This window comes from Ahaetulla prasina, chromosome 3 (assembly GCF_028640845.1).
Source record: "Ahaetulla prasina isolate Xishuangbanna chromosome 3, ASM2864084v1, whole genome shotgun sequence".
NCBI lineage: Eukaryota > Metazoa > Chordata > Lepidosauria > Squamata > Colubridae > Ahaetulla > Ahaetulla prasina.
In genome coordinates, this window is record NC_080541.1 from 126,985,333 (window position 1) to 127,008,025 (window position 22,693).

The window sequence follows — 22,693 nt, forward strand, 5'->3', positions numbered from 1 at the left end:
CAGATTAAGAGATATCAGATTGCCTTGGAATGATTAGGATGTATTAATCTCTGATTTGTATGGGGGAAGTTAGGATTTGAGAAGAAGGGGAGGACTATAATTTGTGTTAAGGAAAATTTAGCATATGATTGTTTTGTTTTGTTTTTTGAACTATACCTTGTGCTTGCTCTGGGAAGTCGGAGGGGGGAAGGGGGTGGTTTTGAAGGGGGGGAGAGGATGGAGGGGGAGGGGGGGAAAGGGGGGGAAAAATTTTGTAAAAACTTTTTCAATAAAAAAAAAGAACAAATATGAAGGCATCTATAGGGATGGAAAAAGGGAGAAGTATTGTAGAGAACTTTAGGCCTCTTATATTACAGCAGATTGGATAAGTATAGATTGATTTCATTTGATTAAAGTTTGCAGCACTTTTAACACACCAATGGGGTTTTACCTAAATCAACACCCATTTTTGTTCCATTTTTACCATTGGCAACCAAGTGACAATTAAAAAGGGGACTTGGCAAGGTCTAAGATTGATTTATAGAGAAGAAGAATTTTATTTGGGAAAGAATCTCCCTTTCATGATGCCATTTGTCATCTTATTGCTAGGAAAAGACTTCTTCTCACACATTAATGACAAAATAATTACTCAGAATAGCATTCATGCAAATCCAGCTTGTTTTCTTTCTTCAAATTGCATTTTATTTTCCTTCAACATAAATGTATGCAAAAATATGCTAATGCAAAAACCTCACAGCCATACCGTTCATTTTCACACCCTGTGGGCATCCAGTCTGTTTAACATAAAAAGACATCTGTGTGACTGAAATACAGTAGAGTTGTTTGGTGACGTTTGTCACCTAAGAGAGTCTAGTTCTCAGTTTAGCCAAGCTCTTGGATTTAAAATATTAGCAACTGTTTCTTTTTTAAAGTAGTCCTACAGATCATATTTATTTTTATACCTCAAACTATTTTTCTTTTCTTTTTCTAATTATCTGCAAAGCATTTTGTATATTTATATCTCATCCTTCCTTCAAGAACCCCAGGAACTATATCTCACGGTTGTTGTTTTTTCCAGTTGAATGTTCATCTAAATAAAATGAGTTGAAAATGATGGAGAGATTGAATTTACATCAAAAGAGTCATGATAAAATGCATGAAGCACTACAAAATAATGGAAGAGCATCATACCTGCGGGGACATCATTGCTATTTATTTGCTGACTGGGTGAACTACTGAATAATGTTGTGCTTCAGGTGATATCAAGTGATGTAAATGTTCCATCTTTGTTGCCAGATCTCAGAACCCTTTATTTCCTTATTACTTTTATTACAATAATCTAGCATTCAAATGGAAATCTCAACAAGGCCAAGCATTTTTAAGAAATCTATTCTTCTTGCTCCTGTCATCAACAACCAATAAAGTCATTGTCAAAAAAACCCAAACATCCCAAGATGATAAAGTCATATTTAAGGCCAAAAAAAAGTGCTCCACTGTCATTACCAGGTGTAATAGAAAATAATGCTCCTTTAAAAATCCCAGACTAATAAAGTACAGAAACTTGATGTTCAAACCTAAATGCCTTCAAAAGAAGAAATGATGCTTTGAAGAGAATCTCTTAGATGAATCTTTACTGGCAGGTGGAAATTTTTTTATTCAAGAGCATTTTTGTCTCCTTAGAATGCAGCATTAATATCGATTAAATAATCGATTAAATAATAATTCTGCACTGAAAGGGACATTTTACCATTGTATTCTTGTACATTATTTGTCCTTCAGCAGCAGGATAAAAAAGTTTTATTACATTATTGTGAAGAGGGGCAAAGTGCCTAGTTGCTCTTACTGCCAAACCTCCACAGTAAATGCCAATGCACACAACTAGAAGAATCACATACTGTATTTTTTCCTAGATAGTTTCACTACAGTTTACAGATGTGTGAAATGGGTTACCACATATAAAGGCTCCCACTAGTGGAATTCCCTGCACACACGCACACACACATACACACACAGGGATACCCGTCAAATCAAATAAACACTAGAAGAGATTCAGCCAAGCTCACTAGAAAAAACACTGGTTTTTCACATGCAGAAAGAATTGCTTTCATTGAACTAACATTCAAGTAGATAATTCCATGGAGAGATTTTCATAAGATAATACTGGGGTCTCAGAGGGTTTCTTGTTCTACCTTCTACTTAGTGAAGGATCTTCTAAAGAATTTTGGACAGACAGCTATCTAGATGAATACCTGTAGTAAAGGGGAAGTATCATATCATTCACGACACAGCCCTATTTCACTAGTTAACAGCTCTTGTCCTCCTAACCTGAATATATTTCCCTATAGTTTCAACCCATTGGTTCTTCCATTTGGGGCAACAGAGAATAATTCATTTCCCCATCTATATGATAGCCCTTCAGATATTTACTTATTTATTTCATTTTATTTATTTGTCAAACATGTACAAGATAACAAGTATAGGTATGAACATAAACAAAAACAAAGGAAGTAAATACAAATAAATGGAGACAGTAAGACAGGGAGGGTAGGCACGCTGGTGCGCTAATGCACAGCTCGTCTGCCTGGAACCCACACTGTATTTTGGATATTAACATGATTAAGCAGGTTCAGAGGTATTTCACGAGAAGAGTACTCCACTCCTCTACTCACAATAGAATTCCCTATGCCACCAGGCTTAAAATTTTGGGCTTAGACAATCTGGAATTGTACCACCTGAGGTCCAATTTAAGCATAATACACAAAATTGTCTGCTACAACGTCTTGCCTGTCAACGACTTCTTCAGTTTCAACCACAATAGTTCATGAGCAAACAATCGATACAAACTCAAGGTAAATCGCTTCAAACTCGATTGCAGGAAATAAGATTTCAGCTACAGAGTGGTCAACGCCTGGAATGCTCTACCCAATTCCGTTGTTACAGCCTCCAATCCTCACAGTTTCAACCTCAAACTGTTTACCATGGACCTCACTCCAGTCTTACGAGGTCCGTAAAGGAAGGCTGAAATCATATCTCCCCTCAGTCTTTATCTCTGCAATCTAAATATACCTAATTCTTTTAATTGCTTATCTTAGGACAGTTTTCAGTTGCTTTATCATCTTGGTTTTTCTGAACTAATTTTAGCTAGCTGATACCATTTTTAGATTGAAGTTCCAAGGATGTAGGGCCTAACCAAAACAGCTGGGACAATCATTTTCCATTATCTGGAATCTGCTTCTATTAGTTTATACCAAAATTGTCTTCTTGTCTTCTTAGTAGCTGCATCATGCTGAAATCTCATATAGATCTTCTGGAGAACATGCAGATCCTTTTCATTATACAGACAAGCCAAGTCTTCTCTATTCTATATCTGTGCCTTCCATTTTCTCCAGGCTAAACTACCTCTTATTTGACCATTCTCTTGGCTGTGTTTCTTCACCCTGTCTCCCAGGGTTATTCCTACATACCATTACAGCCCTGGAGACTTTGATTGATTTAAATTTTTTATCCTCTTCTTATCTTCCCAAGTTTCTTCCTTCCACTAATAGTACAATGATTGCCAACTAGGGTTTCATTTCCCTTCAACTCAAAGGACCCAGTCTCCACAAAAGCTAGGGTTGACAAGGCTTCATCAGGTAGCTGAGGATTATCTTCAAAAATGGGACTCTGTTTCTGAACTCCAGTGGCACAGAATACCTCCTAATATTCTTGCTTTGCTGGGACCTATGCTTCCACCTATCTTCCAATTTAGAAGATTCACTTGGGATTCACTTCCTTTTCTGCCCTCTTCGCCCAGTCTGTTGAACAACTTCTCATCTTCTCTGATATGTTCCAGTGTAGAAACTCTCTCTGCAACCTTGCATTTCTAGCATGTATAGTTGAATTCAGAATAAGGTTTCCTTCACTATTCATACTGCTTGAAGTTGACTGAATTCTCCCACAAAAGACTCCTGTTTACTTTTCTGATTCGCTGATCAATGTATACTTCCCTATTTTTTTTAAAAAAAACCATGCACTTACATTATTTTTAATATATGTATGGAAGCTACAGAGAAACATGGAGTTTCACCAGAAACAACTACTGTATATCACAGAATGACAAAAACCTTTGCTGAATAAATATTTAATCCCATGAAACGTTTTAAAGAGGCATAAACAGCTCTTGCAATGTCTAATCTTACAGGTGGTAAACATAATACCTGAATATTATTTTTAGATATATTGTAAAAAGAACAAAACTATTTTGCCATCCATATATAATATTTCAATTGTACAATTCTTAATGCTACTTCAGTTCTAATTCAGAAAAACACTCATGGGGAAGAACGTAATAATCATTTATACTATTTTTAAGCTTCCACTAGCAGTTCTGCTGGTGGCATTCACATCTTTTCTTCCATTTATTTAATTCAAACAGGAAAGCAAAGGGAAAGAACAAATTAACTCTTATTCATTAATTTGCTTAATTCAGTTCACTTGCAGAATGGAGAGATTTTTTTTCCTTTTTGGACTGTGTTTCTGACTGAAAAACTTCTAATGTGGATTACTATGGAATTTAATGGTCTTCTCAACGCTAGCAATTTGCAAAATAATCCTAATACGGGATTGTACCGTAAGTAGTCAGACTTGGTGATTTCTAAGGAAAGATTTGTGGCTTGGTGAGTAATAGTAAAACCTTGGAAGAAGCTGTTTCTTTCACTTTAGACCACAGATTACCAGGATTTTAATCCTATGCACAATTACCTGAGGAACACATTAATTTAATGAGTGTTACTGCTGAATATAGACATAAGTTTGGACTGTCACACTAGTACATGGAAATGGGAAGACTAGTTAAAAAAAACTTTTGAAAACTTAGTAAATTTACAAATTGGAAAGTGAATTAATTAATTGTCCTATAGTTTGAAAATGTGTCAAGAAGTAATTTATGCAATTTGTAGGTTGTTTAAAGAATAGTCAATTGATTTATCACTTTCATTAATAGGGTAGCTCTCACACTGAATGCATTTAACATGACAGAAGCAGGGTATCTAATATATTATAAATAAAGACCTGTTGATTATATTGGCAACACTAACATAATAATGTTAGTTATATCTATATCTATCTGATATCTCTTTACATAAGGGACATAGCTTTGTAAAAGATTTGTAAGATTGCATTAGATATATAATATATGATGGCGATCAGTGGTGGGTTGCTACCAGTTCGCTCCGGTTCAAGCAAACCGATAGCAGCAGCAGCGGGAGGCTCCGCCCACAGTATTTGACGTCATCAAATACAATCTGCGCATGTGTAGAAGCTTCTGTCCATGCGCAGAAGGGGCGCGCACGCGAGTAAACTGGTAGCAAAGGTAAGTGAAACTCACCCCTGATGGTGTTGCTATCTGTTCAATCATGTCCGATTCACAGTGATTCTATGGACCAGCTCTCCACACATTTTCCAATTTTTTTTAATGGATACTTTAAGTTGCTTTGTGCTCTGGCTGGTATTGGCTTTGATGGAGTCTAGCCACTGTGGGTTTTGGTCTCCTCATTTCCTTGTCCTGCTGACCATTCTAAGCATAACTGCCTTTTCAAGTGAGTTTGACCACATTACATGGCCGAAAAAAGTAAGGTAGAATTTTGTGATTTTTGCCTTCCAGTTATACATCTGATTTTATACGCTCCAGTATGTGTTTGTTTATCTCCTTTGTTTTCCAAAGAGCTTACTCCAACACCACAGCTTGAACAAGTTGATTTTCCTCTTGTTTAATTTTTTTCACGGTCCAAGATAGCTGGACTGTAGGTAGCTATGGGAAACACAATAACACAGACTAATCTTCATTTAGTTGTCAGGCTGATGTCCTTGCTTTTCCAGATTTGATTCATGTTTATCATTTCTGTGCAACCCAGGGCAATTTGACACTTTATTTCTGGACCTTATTCACCGCTTTGTTCAATCTGCATCCTAGGAAAGTGAGTTCTTGCACACATTCAGTCTCTTCACTGTCAATTGTTATTTTGATATTTCCCTTCCTTGCAAGAAGATGCCAAGATTCTCACTTTCTTCTTTAATCCTTATGATAATATGTTTCAGATTTTCTTTAGTTTCTGAGAAGAGAGCTGTATCATCAGCATAATGAAGATTGTAGATGTTCCTCCCTCCAATTTTTCTCCTTTTTAAAAAATTCTTCAGGATCCAGCTTACTCGTAATCACGTCAGCAAACAGATTGAATAAGACATCTGAAAGAATGTAGCCTTACCTCACTCCTTTCTCTATCTTGAACCAGTGTCTACATATGGTGTTCAAACAGTGGCTTCCCAGTTTGTGTACAATTACTGCAGCAACTTGACCAGATGTGTTAGTAATCCCAGGCCTTCTAAGACTTTCCACATCTGATCATAGTCAGCACAATCACAGGCTTTCTTGTAGTCAATAAAGCTGGCATACATATTCTTTTAATGTTTTTGAGACTTTCCATGATCCAGCATAGATTTGCAGTATAGTCACAGCTGTCATGAGCCCTTCTGATGCCAGTTTGCACACCTGGTCTTTCAATGGTCAGCCCCAGAAGTTGTTGTATGATCTTAAGGAGGATCTTGCTAGCGTGATGCCACAATTGATGAGTGCAATTGTGTGGTAATTGGAGCAATCCTTGGAGTCACCCCTTTTTGACAATGGAATGAATACTGATTGTTTTCTGATCCATTATTCATTCCCCAGATTTTCTGTCACAAGGCTGTGGTGATTGTGGGTGTACAGGCCTCAGCAATTCTATAGGGATAGCAACACCTGGGATTTTGTTGTTTGGCAGTTGACTCATTGCCCACACACTTTCTTCCTGCAGGGAGAAGGGGGGGATGAGTCTCTTTGTTGCTGTCATACAGCTCTTCTCTATATCCTTGTCATCTGTTCTTCATACCTTGCTGGTCAGCCCGTTCTTTCCCTGATTGCTTTTGATCATGCTTTTCAGAGTAGAAAATAGTTTTCAAATCCTTTCTGAGTTGTGCAAATGAATTTCTCGTGGGTCCCTTCATGCAGTCTTCCCCACCCCTCAAATAATGGTACAGACACAACTTTGTACCTATAAACATAAGAAATTGTCAAGAAAAAGAATCTAGGAATATTCATTAACATTATTATCTTATTATCTCTTGGGACATCATTGGAGTTCAATTCTGAGAAAAGCTGTTCCTCATTTGGAATTAGTTAGACTTTTTAAATAGAGGCAGAGAACGAGAGTCTTCACAATTCACAAGAAAGAAAAGTACAGTGAATAATAAGTAATGCACATGATTTGCATGTTAAACATGGTTTTGGTTATGTTCTGCAAGATTATACTTTTTCTTTTTGTATGAGGTAAGCTCTTGGTCATTTAATTTCTATACCTAGAAAGGTTATTACTGTTGATGATGTCAGTAGGAATTGTGCTTCATAACTGAAACAAGTCAGAACTCTACTCAAGATAGAGACAGATATTTAAAGGAGTTTGGTGTGACATCAGCTCATCTTTCCTGTTGGTGGAAAGCTCAGTTTATAGTTATTAAAACAATTACTTGAATTCTAACTGCTTGGAAAACAGCATGGAATATGTACATATGAGAACTCAGCTAATAATAGATCATTTTAAAATTAATTATTTCTATCAGTGGATTAGAAAAAAGGCACAGTATAGCAAAATAATTTAATTGGCATTTCAGAATAATGAGTCCAATTTGGCTAGTTCAGCTATGTATGCTTATCAGAGGAAAAATTGCATCATACTAGAACTATAATTGGAATAATTCCATATTTCAACTGTTTTACATTTGCTTGCTCATTACTCAATGACTTCAACATCTAGCAAGGATATGCAGATGTAAATGAGTCACACCAGACTAGAATCACATCACATTTCAAGCTTTTTCAATGAAATCATGACTCAGGACTACTCTTGGCAAAGTCATATTTTGTGACACTTTGCAACAAAAGATCCTAATTCTATGTACAGGATCCTTGCCTCTTTAATCATTGCACTGGATCAGACCTTTATTAGAGACTTTGTTCCCTGTGATCAGAACTATACTATAGCCCAGGGGTCTGCAAACTTGGCTCTTTTAAGACTTGTGGACTTCAACTCCCAAAGATCTTTAGCCAGCAAAGCAAAGCTGGCTGAGGAACTCTGGGAGTTGAAGTCCACAAGTCTTAAAAGAGCCAAGTTTGCAGACCCCTCTATTGCCTAGAAGAGTAGGCTAGAGAGATTAATTACCAAATTCATTATATATAATCTTCCTATTATTTATTAGACTTATAGCCTTAATTTATATAGCCTTAACCAAATCTAAATAGATTACAACTGAATAAATACAGATAATTACAAATAAAACAATGAACAGTGACAAAATGTATGTGTCCTACTATAATTATCTCACCCTAAAATACAGCATTCATGGTACTGCATCTCATTCAGGACAATACATTCTGACCTTCCAACATAACTAGATCTTGACTAGCCTTTAAGAGAAAAAGGGCTATTCTTGCCTCTGGGTGAAACTGTTCCAAGGAAAACATTTCATGCTTTGTTCTAGTACGTAATGCAACAACTTAAGACATTTTTCTTCAACTACATAAATCATTATATTTGATGGAATGAAAGTACAAAATGAATAGTACCAATGTCAATTGTAAATGTTAATTCAAACAGCAGTCCCAATAATTATAGACAGATTCACAAATGCATATATCAATACAATCATCAATACTATTGTCATAGCTACCATATACTGCTACTGATAATAATAATAATTTATTAAATTTATATTCTGCTTGACTTCCATAATGTCATGCATCAAACTTCTATATCCATGAACATTGTCTCAAACTCCATACCTTAAATAATACTCTCTTGCTAAAAGGGAAAAGAAGAGTATACTTGCCTTTTACTGCAGACATTTATTGCCATAATATACTGTATGGAACATAAATAAATACTACAAAAATATTTATATTACAGATACTGTTCTCATAACCCTTATTTTATAGTGTTATTGGAGAAAGCAAAAGTGGATGCAACTGTGCAAAAGTGCAGAATGAAGCATGATTGTGTGATATATTGAAAATTATTAAAATAACATTTCCCAAAGGGATAGCTAAGCTGCAACTGTCCTGTCACTCAAAGGCTTAGGAAAGATAGCATAATAAAGAGAGTGATGTGTATTATCAGTTCTTATTTCTCTCTATATTTTTTAACCTAATCCAAAACAAACAAAAAAACAAAAAAACCCAAGAGAGAAAAGGAAAAACAAAGGCCTGGGTCACTGAATGGTAGGACCTAGCAGTTGTGTTGCAGAGCAGCTTCTGAGCAGAAGCGATTGGTTTCTGCAGTACCATTAAACTTCCACAGATCCAAAACAGGGCATTGCTTCTTCTCTTATCCTTCTAATGGCTGAGGTACTCTGGGAGTTGAAGTCCACAGGTCTTAAAGTTGACAAGGTTGGTGACCCCTGTTCTAATAGTTACTTCAGTTCAAGATATGTGCCAATTTCCATGTGATATTAATGACAAAACCTCATCAATATATCCTCACAGAAAACCTTTGAAAACCAAGGGCTACCCTTCCATTTTTTTTTTAAAATAACTTCTCTGTCTTTAAAAATGGGGAAAAAACCAACAAGAAGATCTTCATCAGAACCATCATCAAGTCACAAATACTTTAATTTGAACTGCTGTGCTAAGCAGGAACTGGCCATTCCTAAATCTACATTTTTATAATTTTACATCTCACCTTCCCTTCTCTCCCCCACCCTTTCCTAGCATCTTCCTCAAATGCAGAGTCCACTTCTTTTTTAGATGTTGTGACAGAAATTGACCAACTGGCTTGTTACCTGAGCCTGATGTTGTGGGCTGAGAGACAGTGACTGGCCCAAAATCACACACTTAGTTTTGATCCATAAAGCAGGACTAGAACTCTCAGCCTCCTGGTTTCTAGGCTTGTGCCTTCACTTAATAAATCAAACTGGCTCTCCTCTCATGTTCATACTCATTGCTGGAAGTTGTAATTTCATTACCACCAATCTTTTGCACATTACCTTCACACTTTGTTAAAATGTGGCCATATCTAATATTACCATAATTCTAAACATAGTAATAGCAGCAACAGTTGCAACAATAGCAACAACATTAACATTTGTATATTGCTTTTCTTCCCTGTATTGGGCATGATTTATTTAGCTGAATGCCATACAATACAATAAATCAGAATTATTAACCATCACAGAACATATTCCATCACTGTTATACTTCAGTTTATATTTATAAGGTATCAAACTGTGTGGTTCTTAACAGAGGAACATTTGCAGATATACACTTATGTGTATACACACAGACACAGCTGCTCTAAGCAGCATACTATCCAAACATTGATGATATGAAAACAAAAAAGACAAGGAAGGAAGGGAGAAAGTTTCATAGGAACAAATGTCTGTTTGGGTAGCTGAAAAATCTAAATTTTACAGTTAAATAAATGCCCACCCCAGCTTACAAGACATTATAATTAATTTCTGTCTTTAGATGTATATGATGACTGGTATCTGAAAGGATGCTAATTACTTTGAACAGAATAATAATATCACCAATCAAATTATAAGTAATTAAAAAGACAACATTCATGCTAGAGCCACTTTCAGTTACACTCTCCCAAGGAAGGAAGGAAGGAAGGAAGGAAGGAAGGAAGGAAGGAAGGAAGGAAGGAAGGAAGGAAGGAAGGAAGGAAGGCTGGCTGGCTAGATTTCACCTGGGATGATTTCGAAGATGATATTAAAATTTGTTTGCTATAATAGATGCATGTTTCTTTACCATTTTGTTTTGCTGGTTCTCCACTTCCATTATTACAGTATCTGGTCCTCAAAGACAATTCTAGAGATTCTTGAATTATATGACAACTATTCCCTACCATGAGCATCTAATTGCTCATACCAGTAAGACAAAGCTGAATTGTGGATAGTAGATTACATTGGCAAATGAGCAGGCAAGGATTTACAAGAATTTGGGGCTCAGGACTACATAGAAATAATTGTGCAATAAATATGGACCAGACTTTTCCCCCACTTTGCTGACAAGTGGAAAATCAAAAGATTATTCAGAAGGAATATTGGCTTCCTTTCTTTTCTTGTATGCAAACATTGACATCACAATAATACCACATGCTCTTTAAAGAGATGGGGGGGGGAGCATGCAGATGTGAAATCCTTTATGAGAGGTTCAATTAAATGAGGAAAAATGGAAATAAAAGTATCTACAAGCTGGAAGAATATGGGGAAAAGAGACTGATTTTTTAGTTCTGATTATGCTCTATTGTCCACATATATTACTAGATTCATGAAAATCTATTTTAACTGCAGAGTACAATTAGCATATATTGGTTTATGAAATCAAAACATTCCGATTCCTCCTCCTAAAGTTGAAAATATATTACAAAACATATTACAAAAGAGCATCCCTCTTACATAAAGAAATAGGATAATCTTACAATGTTGATACAAAATAGTTTTTAACATACACAGTATATGCATTATTTTCAAAGTACTCTTTCCCATGATTTGGTTGAGAATGTCATCTTCTGGCCCTATTAAAATTTCTACTTAAATTAGAGTCTAAAATGCAGTTTTCTGAAAATAATATTTACCTCCAAAGTGAAAATGGAGGGAAAGGATATGAATAGCTTTTCCTGAGTGTTAAAACACCCTGTGCTGGGTTAAGAGCTGCACAATTCCCTTACTAAATTGTCTTTGCAAATGTTATTGAGAAGAGACACTTACACACTTTTCAGTGATAATTATCTTATGAACTAAGTGCACTTGAATATTTGTTTTCAATCATTATGATGAGCTATGGCTAGCTCATCAAAATGTCAATCTCTAAACTCCCTGATATTGGTAGGAGAGGACTACAGTTTACTATTCTTCCCATGAAGCCATTTCAGCACTTGGAGCTGTGGACAGCAAACCACCTTAACTATTCTGCCAAAGCTTATTAACGGCCATTATAATCCATTATCTTATATAGAATAGACCTTGAAGGATAGTCACAAATCACATGGGGTTTTGTACTCTACTTCACTAGCATGGATTAGTTCCACTGCCACCACACATACAAATATATATTAAGGGGGGAAACGAGTGAAGAGAATGAGTGATGCCTTGAACCAGTACTTTTTCATTCTTTATTTTCAAATTGCACATACACTAGCGTGTACGGCCAATAAGCTTATAGGACTGAGATCCAAAATCCAAGTATGTACTTAAAAATGCAATTTTAATGAGTTCAGCTTCACTACCTCACTGGTTATTTCAATTCTAAATTTAATGATACACAACTACTATGGTCTCCTTTTAGTCTGTGCTAGAAGATATGTAGGCTAGTTTCTCTGGAGCTTTCCTTTGTCAAAATTAACCAGGCTTATGTTTGCTTGGTTTCTGCAAAGTAAGGTAGCCCAGGTAAAGTTAACAGGCTATTGTCTCCTATTGAGAGTTTGATATATGTGCATGTGTGATTGGTGTGTTTTGATTATATGCCTTCAGGTTGCTACTAATGGTACAAGAAAATATTTCCTCATCTCTTTCCTTCACATCTCTGAGCTGCAAAATGCTCCTCTGATTCTCCATTCTCTCTCCCTTCCATAACCAGTACAATATATTACTCCCTATGATACAGTACACAATTGCGTTTACAGCCCTTTCATGCATAACAGGCACATTCTAGAGATCCAGCACAGACACCTAAAAGAAAGGAAACTAGGAATGGTAACAAATCCTGCTTTTCATATCTAAGGATCCTACATTCAGGCTTTTCCAAGTGCAGAGTTAAGATTAAAACTCCCAGCAAAGTCCACCCAGAGGAGCAAACCAGAGCTTCTGGGTGAAATGCACATTACAGTAAATAGGGGCTTTGCCCCCCCCCCATGCCATAGTGGCGGGGTGTGGGGGGGGGATTGAAGTGGTCCAGTTCTTGCCTCCTCCCCCTCCCCTGTCCATTTCTGCGTCAGAAGCAGGTGGGCAGGTAGCAAGGCTGACATTTTCCCAAGGAGAAGGACTCCCTGAACAACATCCCCATAAAGGCCTCCCACGCTTCTCTGACAACCACCCACCCTCCTTTGGCTACCGGACAAGGCTACTCCTCGGTTTTTCTGCCTAGATCCATCTGCCATCCCCGCCCCTCATCCAACCCTCTCTCTAGCTACCCCTCCTGCTTTGAACCCCTTTGAGAGCCATCCAGCCGGCCCCCCCCCCCGCCCAGCCCAATCCCAGCCCTACCTCCCACCCATCCTGGGGTGATATTAAAGACCCTCCGGTCTCCTCCTCCTCCTCCCGCCCTCCTCTGACGCCGCTCCTAAGTCTTCTCCAAACAGCCCCCACCCCCGCTTTTATTTCCATCAATAGGAGCCGCCGCCCCTCCCCTCACCGCGGGAGAGCAACAGCAAACACCGCGCAAAACCTCTCGGACGTTCTCTGCCCTCGCTCCCTCTTAAGTCTCCGCAGCCTCGCTGCCATTCCAGGACATCCTCCCTCCCACCCCAGAGGAAGCGTCCCGGGGGGCGCCGACCCCCTCCCTACCCCCGGGGACCCCGAGCCACCCCGTTCAAATGCACCAGTCAGAAAACACCGGGCGAGATCCGATCAGATCGGGCTGAGCCCAGGGCGGGGACTCACCAAACATCTGAATGTGGCCTTTGGTGATGGGGTTGAAGCTGCCGCAGGCCAGCAAGATAACATGGGTTTTGGTGGTTTCGGTCATGGTGGCGTCTGCTTGGTTTGGCGCTCCCTCGGAATCCCGCTCGCCCGGCCTCTCCTCTTCTTTTTGTGTGTGTGTCTCAATGTGTCTGCAGAGGCAGGGGAGGCGAAGAGCTCCCAGACGCAAGCAGCGTCATTCTCTTCCCCCACCTTCCCGGCCCGCCGCCCAGTTTTAACGCCTTCAGCGCCAGGCGGAGTTTACTTAACTCTGGGGCACCTCCGGGGCGCCTCGGCTCTTCAAGCAGATGGTGAAATATCCTCGTTTTTGTCCCCTAGGATATTGGAATCATTAATGGCATTTAATTTGTTTTGCCCGGCAAAAAAAAGATGAACGCGTACTTATGTTCAAGCCAGACTGGAAGCTTAAAAGACAACTCAAAGAAGACAAGCTCCTATCTTCTGGTGGAGATAATTCAGAATAATGATTCTGGTCTTGTCTTTACACTCACTAAAGCAGATTATATTTCCCATTTTTATCCTCTTATTTGAATGAAAGTATAATGGGGGGGGGAGCCATTGCTAATTCTTACAGTCTTACAACCTCAATCCTGCAACTTTCCTGTCAAATCCATGTAGTGCTACATTCTCTCGAGGGAGGGAGGGAGGGAGGGAGGGAAGGAGGAAGGAAGGAAGGAAGGAAGGAAGGAAGGAAGGAAGGAAGGAAGGAAGGAAGGAAGGAAGGAGCAATTTAAATCTTGTTTTATTCACGATGGTATTATATACAGCATCCATAATGCCAACTCCAGTGAGGATTAGGATAAATTACAGGCATAGTGCTGCATTTTGTACCTTGCAGCATCTCATCTTAAAAGAGCAAACTGAGGTCCAAGAGACCACACAAAAGCAAGGTAAGATGACAAAGGAAAAGAAGCCCCAGTAAGAGAAAAGATCTAAATATGATTCTGCTGTTAAACTATATCAAATAATATAGTTTAATATATAATATATCAATGCCTTTTCTCATTGTAGTTATCTACTGATCTGATGAGTTCAGCTTCACTACCTCACTGGTTATTTCAATTCTAAATTTAATGATACACAACTACTATGGTCTCCTTTTAGTCTGTGCTAGAAGATATGTAGGCTAGTTTCTCTCGAGCTTTCCTTTGTCAAAATTAACCAGGCTTATGTTTGCTTGGTTTCTGCAAAGTAAGGTAGCCCAGGTAAAGTTAACGGGCTATTGTCTCCTATTGAGAGTTTGATATATGTGCATGTGTGATTGGTGTGTTTTGATTATATGCCTTCAGGTTGCTGCTGACTCATATGGACCACAAAAGCAGACTCTCTTCATGATTATCTGTTCCCAGCCCGGCCATTCAGTTCTCCCAAGAGGGCACTCATATTTGCTATAATTGAGTCCATCCACTTTGCTGTTGGTTGCCTTCTCTTTACTTCTGACTTTCCCAGCTTTATAGACTTCCCAAGAAAACTAGGTCTTTGCAAAATGTGTCTAAAATATGATACTTTGAGGCTGGACATTTATGTCTCAAGTGAGAACTCTGGACTGATTTGTTCTATGATCCATCTGTTTGTTTTCCTGTATATTCACAGTATTCTCAGGAGTTTGCTTTAGCATGAAAGTTCAAAAGCATTGATACTTTTTCCAATCTTTTTCTTCTCCTCCAAAATTCAACTTTTGCTTCCATAGAACATCAATTCTCTAATTTTATCTTATTCCTCTATTCAATACCTCCAAAGCTAAAATAAATAGTAATAGTGATTAGGCACATCCTTGTCTTGTTCCCTTCTATATTTCACAAGGTTTTCTTAAGTCTCCATTCACAATTATTTGTGCCTATTTTGAAGTATAAATCAATTTTATCCATTTAATAAAATTCTCACCAAAATCTATGTCCTCCAAAATTTTAAACAAGAAAGTCCAGTTCAGATTGTTAAAAACCTTTTCTGCATTAAAAAAAATCAATCCAGCTTGTTTTTTTTATTGTGTTGTTCTATAGTATTCCAAACATATCCAATACATTTCTAATATGGTCCCTCAGCTGATTTTCATGAATAAAATCCTATTGTCACTCTCTTGGCTAAACTCATTATAAATAACTTTTAACCATTATTCTGTATCAAGTGGTAATTCTTTTTAATAAAGTCTTGCCCTTCTTTAGATAGTAATGCTATATTAGCATCTATCCAACCATCTAGTATCTTTTCAGTCTATAGAATAGAGTTCATCCTTTTTTTTAGCATTTGTAATAATTCATCTTCAAATGTTGATAATAAGAGGTTGGTAAACTATTAGGTCCAATTACGTTTACTAATCATTTATCTCTGGCATTTGTAGTAGACTGATCTCTTCCAATCTGCACTTCATTCTTCATTCTCCAAATCTATGGACATAATTTAGTTACAACCTTTGCTGACTCTCCTTTGATTACTCCCCACAGTTCTGTAGCTACCCACTGCACTGATGAATCTAACTTTATTTAATCTCCATTTCTGATATTGTACAGATGTCATTATAATACTGGGTTTTTTAAAAAAAATTAATAGGTCTCTGAAATACTTTGTTAAGTTTCTTCTTAAGATCTTTGTCTTTCCTGGCTTTGGCTTTGCTTTTCTTGGTAATTTCCACCAACTGTTCGGACATTCATTTTGATTTCTTCTGTTTCTTGTCTGAAGCAGTGTCTTTTCGTATTCATCCTTGACAATGTCTTTGATCTCATTCTAATGTTCTTCTGATTCCATTTCAGTGAAACTCAGGACTTTAAAGGGATCCCTGATACATATGCACACAATCATATCTTGGAAACCAGTTGCCTTTATTCTTCTCATGAGCAATTTATGATCTGTTCTATAGCCAGCCACACCTTTGCAGCTATAACTGAGTGTTTTTATTTCCATCTACCAATAATATGGTCAATTTGATTTCTCTATGTATTCTTTCTAATAATATCTTTGTACATTGGCATCTTTTTGGTTATCTGAAGACTATATTAACACTCAAAAATATTCTGTCAATTTCAGATTTAATGTGAACTATTAAGTTAGTCTTCTTTCTCTTCATCAATAGTTAGAGCATCAATTTGAATAATTGTCATATTAAAGGGTTGTCTGCAAAATCCAACCGATATTATTCAGCCCTTGATTGCATTATACCCAAATACTGTCTTTGCATTGCCTTCCTGATTAAGAAAACAACCCTGTTCCTTTTTATTTTTGTTTGTGCATGCATATATATGTGTAAATCCTGCATTGTGTTCTTCTAGATGAAAATGTCCAATTCTAGTTTATTTCAAACCATTGATGCCTAAGATGTCAATGTGTACTTTATTCATTTCATCTTCCACTGTATTAAGTTTTCCCATATTCCCATGTTTCTTATATTCCATGCTTCTGTTACAATTTCATCTTTGCAGCTTTGAATTTTCATTTCCTGGATGGTGGCATTAGCAATTAGACATCCCAAAGGCATTTATCTAGCCACATCATGAACACTATTAATACTATGAAATATCCTAGACCCCTGATGATGAACCTATGGCACAGATGCCAGAGGTGGCACGCAACGCCTTCGCTGATGGCACATGAGCCGTCGGCCCAGTTCAGCTCCGCTGCACATGTGCGTGTACCTCCCACCAGCCAACTGGTCTTCGGGTCTGTGCCGCCCATGCATAGGGGCGGGACACATGCAGGGATCTGCATGTGGGGACAGCATGCAGGGGGCTATGTGCACATGTGGGGGGCACATGTGGGGGGCACACACACACCTTCCTCAGTAGCATCTGATCAAAGGGGCTGATCATCTGGGACTATATCTTCAATCACTTTATCTTATCTATCCGTTTGATTTCCTTGGTAATTTCCACCAACTGTTCGGACATTCATTTTGATTTCTTCTGTTTCTTGTCTGTAGCAGTCTCTTTTCGTATTCATCCTTGACAATGTCTTTGATCTCATTCTGATGTTCTTCTGATTCCATTTCAATGAAACTCAGGACTTTAAAGGGATCCCTGATGCATATGCACACAATCATATCTTGGAAACCAGTTGCTTTTATTCTTCTCATGAGCAATTTATGATCTGTTCTATAGCCAGCCACACCTTTGCAGTTATAACTGAGTGTTTTTATTTCCATCTACCAATAATATGGTCAATTTGATTTCTCTATGTATTCTTTCTAATAATATCTTTGTACATTGGCATCTTTTTGGTTATCTGAAGACTATGTTAACACTCAAAAATATTCTGTCAATTTCAGATTTAATGTGAACTATTAAGTTAGTCTTCTTTCTCTTCATCAATGGTTAGAGCATCAATTTGAATAATTGTCATATTAAAGGGTTGTCTGCAAAATCCAACCGATATTATTCAGCCCTTGATTGCATTATACCCAAATACTGTCTTTGCATTGCCTTCCTGATTAAGAAAACAACCCTGTTCCTTTTTATTTTTGTTTGTGCATGCATATATATGTGTAAATCCTGCATTGTGTTCTTCTAGATGAAAATGTCCAATTCTAGTTTATTTCAATCCATTGATGCCTAAGATGTCAATGTGTATTTTATTCATTTCATCTTCCACTGTATTAAGTTTTCCCATATTCCCATGTTTCTTATATTCCATGCTTCTGTTACAATTTCATCTTTGCAGCTTTGAATTTTCATTTCTTGGGTGGTGCCATTAGCAATTAGACATCCCAAAGGCATTTATCTAGCCACATCATGAACACTATTAATACTATGAAATATCCTAGACCCCTGATGGTGAACCTATGGCACAGATGCCAGAGGTGGCACGCAACGCCCTCGCTGAGGGCACATGAGCCGTCGGCCCAGTTCAGCTCCGCTGCACATGTGCATGTATCTCCCACCACTGTGCTGCACCACTGTGCTGCACCACTGTGCTGCACCACTGTGCTGCCCATGCATAGGGTCGGGACACATGCAGGGATCTGCATGTGGGGACAGCATGCAGGAGGCTATGTGCACATGTGAGTGGGGCACATGTGGGGGGCACACACACACCTTCCTCAGTAGCATCTGATGAAAGGGGCTGATCATCTGGGACTATATCTTCAATCACTTTATCATATCTATCAATTTGATTTCCTTGGTAAAATATGGGAGTGTCTTACCCCTGTCTTCTACTGCAGCTTATGAAATTATGCCCTTGTTGTTGTTACTAATCATAAGCCTCTGGCACCTTACTGTATCACTTCTGTCCAATATAGTTGCTTGCTTTCACTGGGCCACTAGGATGACCTTTGCATCTTGTGTGACACTGCTGCAGGTTTATATTCTTGGTAAACACTCCTGGCATTCTTTACTCATCCCTGTCAAATATACCTCCTCCAAATAAAACAGCATAGCAGAACCGATTGATTGATAGATTAGGTGCCATCAAGTCAATGTGGACTTTTAGTGACCACCTAGATAGATTTAAGGGAGATATAAGTAGTCCAAATATTGGTGTCCAGTGTTTTGCTTATATATTGCTTTGAAAAACTTAATTTCCACAGATGGCAGCAATCAAATAATGGATTGATATTTCCCTCCTCCAAGTCCAGAAAGTCTGCTTTTTCAGAGTAAAATTTCAGAAGCAAAAGGAAGAATGTAGAAACCAATGAAAAGCTGTCATTCTTGTCATCTTTCCCCATCACTGTCACAGTAGTTATTATTTATTTAATATATACACCATCTGACTTCTAGCGGCATGCATACAAACATAATACACATGCATATGTACAGAATATTTCTGGTTTCTGGTTGATTATCCATAATCCACAAGAGAATATAATAATTTGGAATGCAGATCTCTCTTTAATACCCGTTATTTTATTTAAACAAAAATTTATTGTATCATAAAAGTAATTCAAAATGCTAATGCAAGATGCTGCTGGCTTTTTCTTTTTATTGCATTTATGTTTTTCTTTTCGGTCTGAGAGCTTTTCATTGCTGATACCAGTAAATTAAAGATATATTTCCTGTTAATGGCTCTCATTCCAAATCAGCAAAATCCCTTTCGCTTTCTGAAAAGGCTGAGGTAGTTTTGGTTTTAGTTTTGGAAATTCAGTGGAAAGCTTTCATGCAGCCAAAGGCTGAACAGATCAATGTCATAAAATGCTAATCACAACAAGCAGGAAGAAACGGAACTCAGGGTACATTTATCCCTTTGTTTTGCATCTCAGCGGTTCTTGATAGTTGGAAAGCTATTAACTTTAAACAGACAGAAAAGGTTATGGTTGAATTCCTCATGAAAAATCATCAAACTCAAGCTGCAGAAAGGCCAGGCTAGCAGAACTTTATTTTCAGGCACAACAGATAAGCCTACAAATAGTTTCTGGATTGTATCAGGGTCCAAGCAAGTCCAGAGTGTGGTGGCTATATTTTTACAGAAAATGTTTCTCATTTTTCAATGTCGTTCTCCTTCAAGTCCATTTTAGAATGATAAAAAGAGAAAGAACAGGAGCCTCAGATTTATGAAGGAGCCCTTGAGAAGTAGACTGAGCAGATCGGTTAATCATGATCTTCTCCAAAAAGCTAAAATATACTGCTTCTTATTTAAATTATAATAATAATGCTTACATTTTTCTGAACACATGTACAACAGCACGTTATGCCAGTCTGTGTACTAGGCATGTAGTCTTTGTGTCTAGACTAGACTAGACTGGACTAGACTAGACTAGGATAGGATAGGATAGGATAGGATAGGATAGGAATAGAATTCTTTATTGGCCAAGTGTGATTGAACACATAAGAAATTTGTCTCTGGTGCATAAGCTCTCAGTGTACCTATAAGTGACAAGTGATAAATTGTGATCATAATCATCATAAAATACATTCATCATAAATCATAAGTTACAAGACTTAGTAATAGTCATAGGATACTAAATAAGCAATTAACATAAATCATACTAGGACACTAAATAAAACAATTAATATAAATTGTATCGTAAGATACAAGCAACGAAGTTATAGTCACAAAATAAGGAAATAATGTAATAGGAAAGATGAGAAGAAGAATAGTAATGCAGCCCTACTAGGTAGTTTGACAGTGTTGTGGGAATTAGTTGTTTAGCACAATGATGGCATGGAGAGGGAAACTGTCCTTGAATCTAGTTGTTTTGGTGTGCAATGCCCTATAGCGTCATCTTGAGGGAAGAAGTTGAAACAATTTATGTCCAGGATGTGAGGGACATTATCAAGCTAATAATGATAATAATAATAGATAATGACATTATCATTATCAAGCTCTTTGGCCAAAGAAAGAAACTGCTGCACCAGGAAACCAAAAAGATGATTAAGAAATTTCAGAAATAATGATTAAGAAACAAATTGTGCCTGACTTAAAAAAAAAAAAGGTTTGTAGCTGAAACTGTACAACCCAGCAGTAGCTGAGAAGAGGGATTGTGTAGTATAGTAGAGAAAACATTGAGAGATGCTGGAAGTACACCCAAAGCGTAAAGTACAGCTTCCTTACCTCAAGCCGTATCTGTGGTTTATTAATATTAATTGAGATTGAAATGTTGTTTTTCCTTCAAGATAAAAACCAAAGTAGATTGCAATCAAGTGAGCAAGCAAAACTATGCTACTATATATTAGCTGTAAAAATTCACAGTGATTATTGGCAAGGATAGGGACATCAAAACATCAGATCAGATTATACTGTTATATGCTTTCTTGCCTTGTATCTTGCTAGGCTTTTGAGCTTCAAAGCTATTCTGCATTTTCTATTTTGTCAGTCAATTGCGCTTTAAACAAAATAGAACTTTTGGGATTGATCATAGCAAGACGTTAAAATTCTCTTTTCAGAAGCCAATATTAGTATCCTAAACTTATTATCGTAGGTTAGTGGGAATATTCTCCACCTCTCCTTTCTTTACATATTGACTTGTCTGGTTGGTGTTTTATTCCTGTATACATTTACTTAAGCACAAGCTATGTTATTTGTTATATTGTGTGTAGTGATGACATACACATACAGTACCTATTTGATTTTTTTGCACTAGTTTGTAAAAACCTATGTGTAACATGTGTTCTTTTTCTTTCAGCAAACAGCATAGAATCATTTGTGTTGGAAATGGGCCTGATTATTTTCATGCTGCCATAAGAACATCATAACCTCCGATCACACAAACGGTTCATCTGTCATAACAATTCACTTCCCCATAGTGACTGTGAATTAACACTTCGGAAAAGTACACAAATTGAATAAAGCTTCAGCAAGTTGTTTTGGGATGCCCTTTATGCATGCCCACTTCCTGAGTCCCAGAATTAAAATCAATCCCCACTAGCCTCAAACTGAACAAAATGCATTGCAAATGTAGTTAACGGGTTTGCTAAACACTAAACAAAAACAGTAGCTACATGTTATACATTGCCAGAGTTATAAGGGATTAGAACAGTGGTGGGATTCAAATAATTTAACAACCAGTTCTCTATCCTAATGATTTCTTCCAACAACCAGTTTGCCAAACTGCTCAGGAAATTAACAACCGGTTGTCCTGAAGCGGTGCGAACTGGCTGAATACCAGCACTGGATTAGAACTGTTAATAATTTTTTTAAAAACCAAATAAAAAACTGAAAGGGGAATTTGACCAATGATTGTTAATAAGAATTAGTAAGAAATAGTATGGGGTTCAAATAGAGAATTTGGTGGCTCAGACTGGTAAGACAGTCTGTTATTAACAGCAGCTGCCTGCAATTACTGCAGGTTCAAGCCCCACCAGGCCCAAGGTTGACTCATCCTTCCGTCCTTTATAAGGTAGGTAAAATGAGGACCCAGATTGTTGGGGGCAATAAGTTGACTTTGTATATAATATACAAATGGATGAAGACTATTGCTTGACATAGTGTAAGCTGCCCTGAGTCTTAGGAGAAGGGCGGGATATAAATGCAAATAATAAAAAAAAAATTGAGTGATTATGTATTTATATATAACTGTCCTGAATGGTTTTTGAATTACATGGAACTGCGTCTGGCCAGTTGCTCAACCACAAGTCCTTTCATCCTG

The 22,693-nt window shown here is 37.5% G+C and overlaps 1 protein-coding gene across 1 annotated transcript in view; it reads right to left on the bottom strand.

The window, feature by feature from the left end:
- The window catches only part of NMNAT2 (nicotinamide nucleotide adenylyltransferase 2), an 86,468-nt gene extending 72,659 nt beyond the window's left edge, over positions 1-13,809 (bottom strand). The window contains exon 1 of the mRNA XM_058176276.1: positions 13,645-13,809. Within this exon, the coding sequence (XP_058032259.1) occupies positions 13,645-13,729 (85 nt within the window). The 5' untranslated portion in view covers positions 13,730-13,809. The remainder of the gene's footprint in view (positions 1-13,644) is intronic.
- Positions 13,810-22,693: the final 8,884 nt, after the last annotated feature.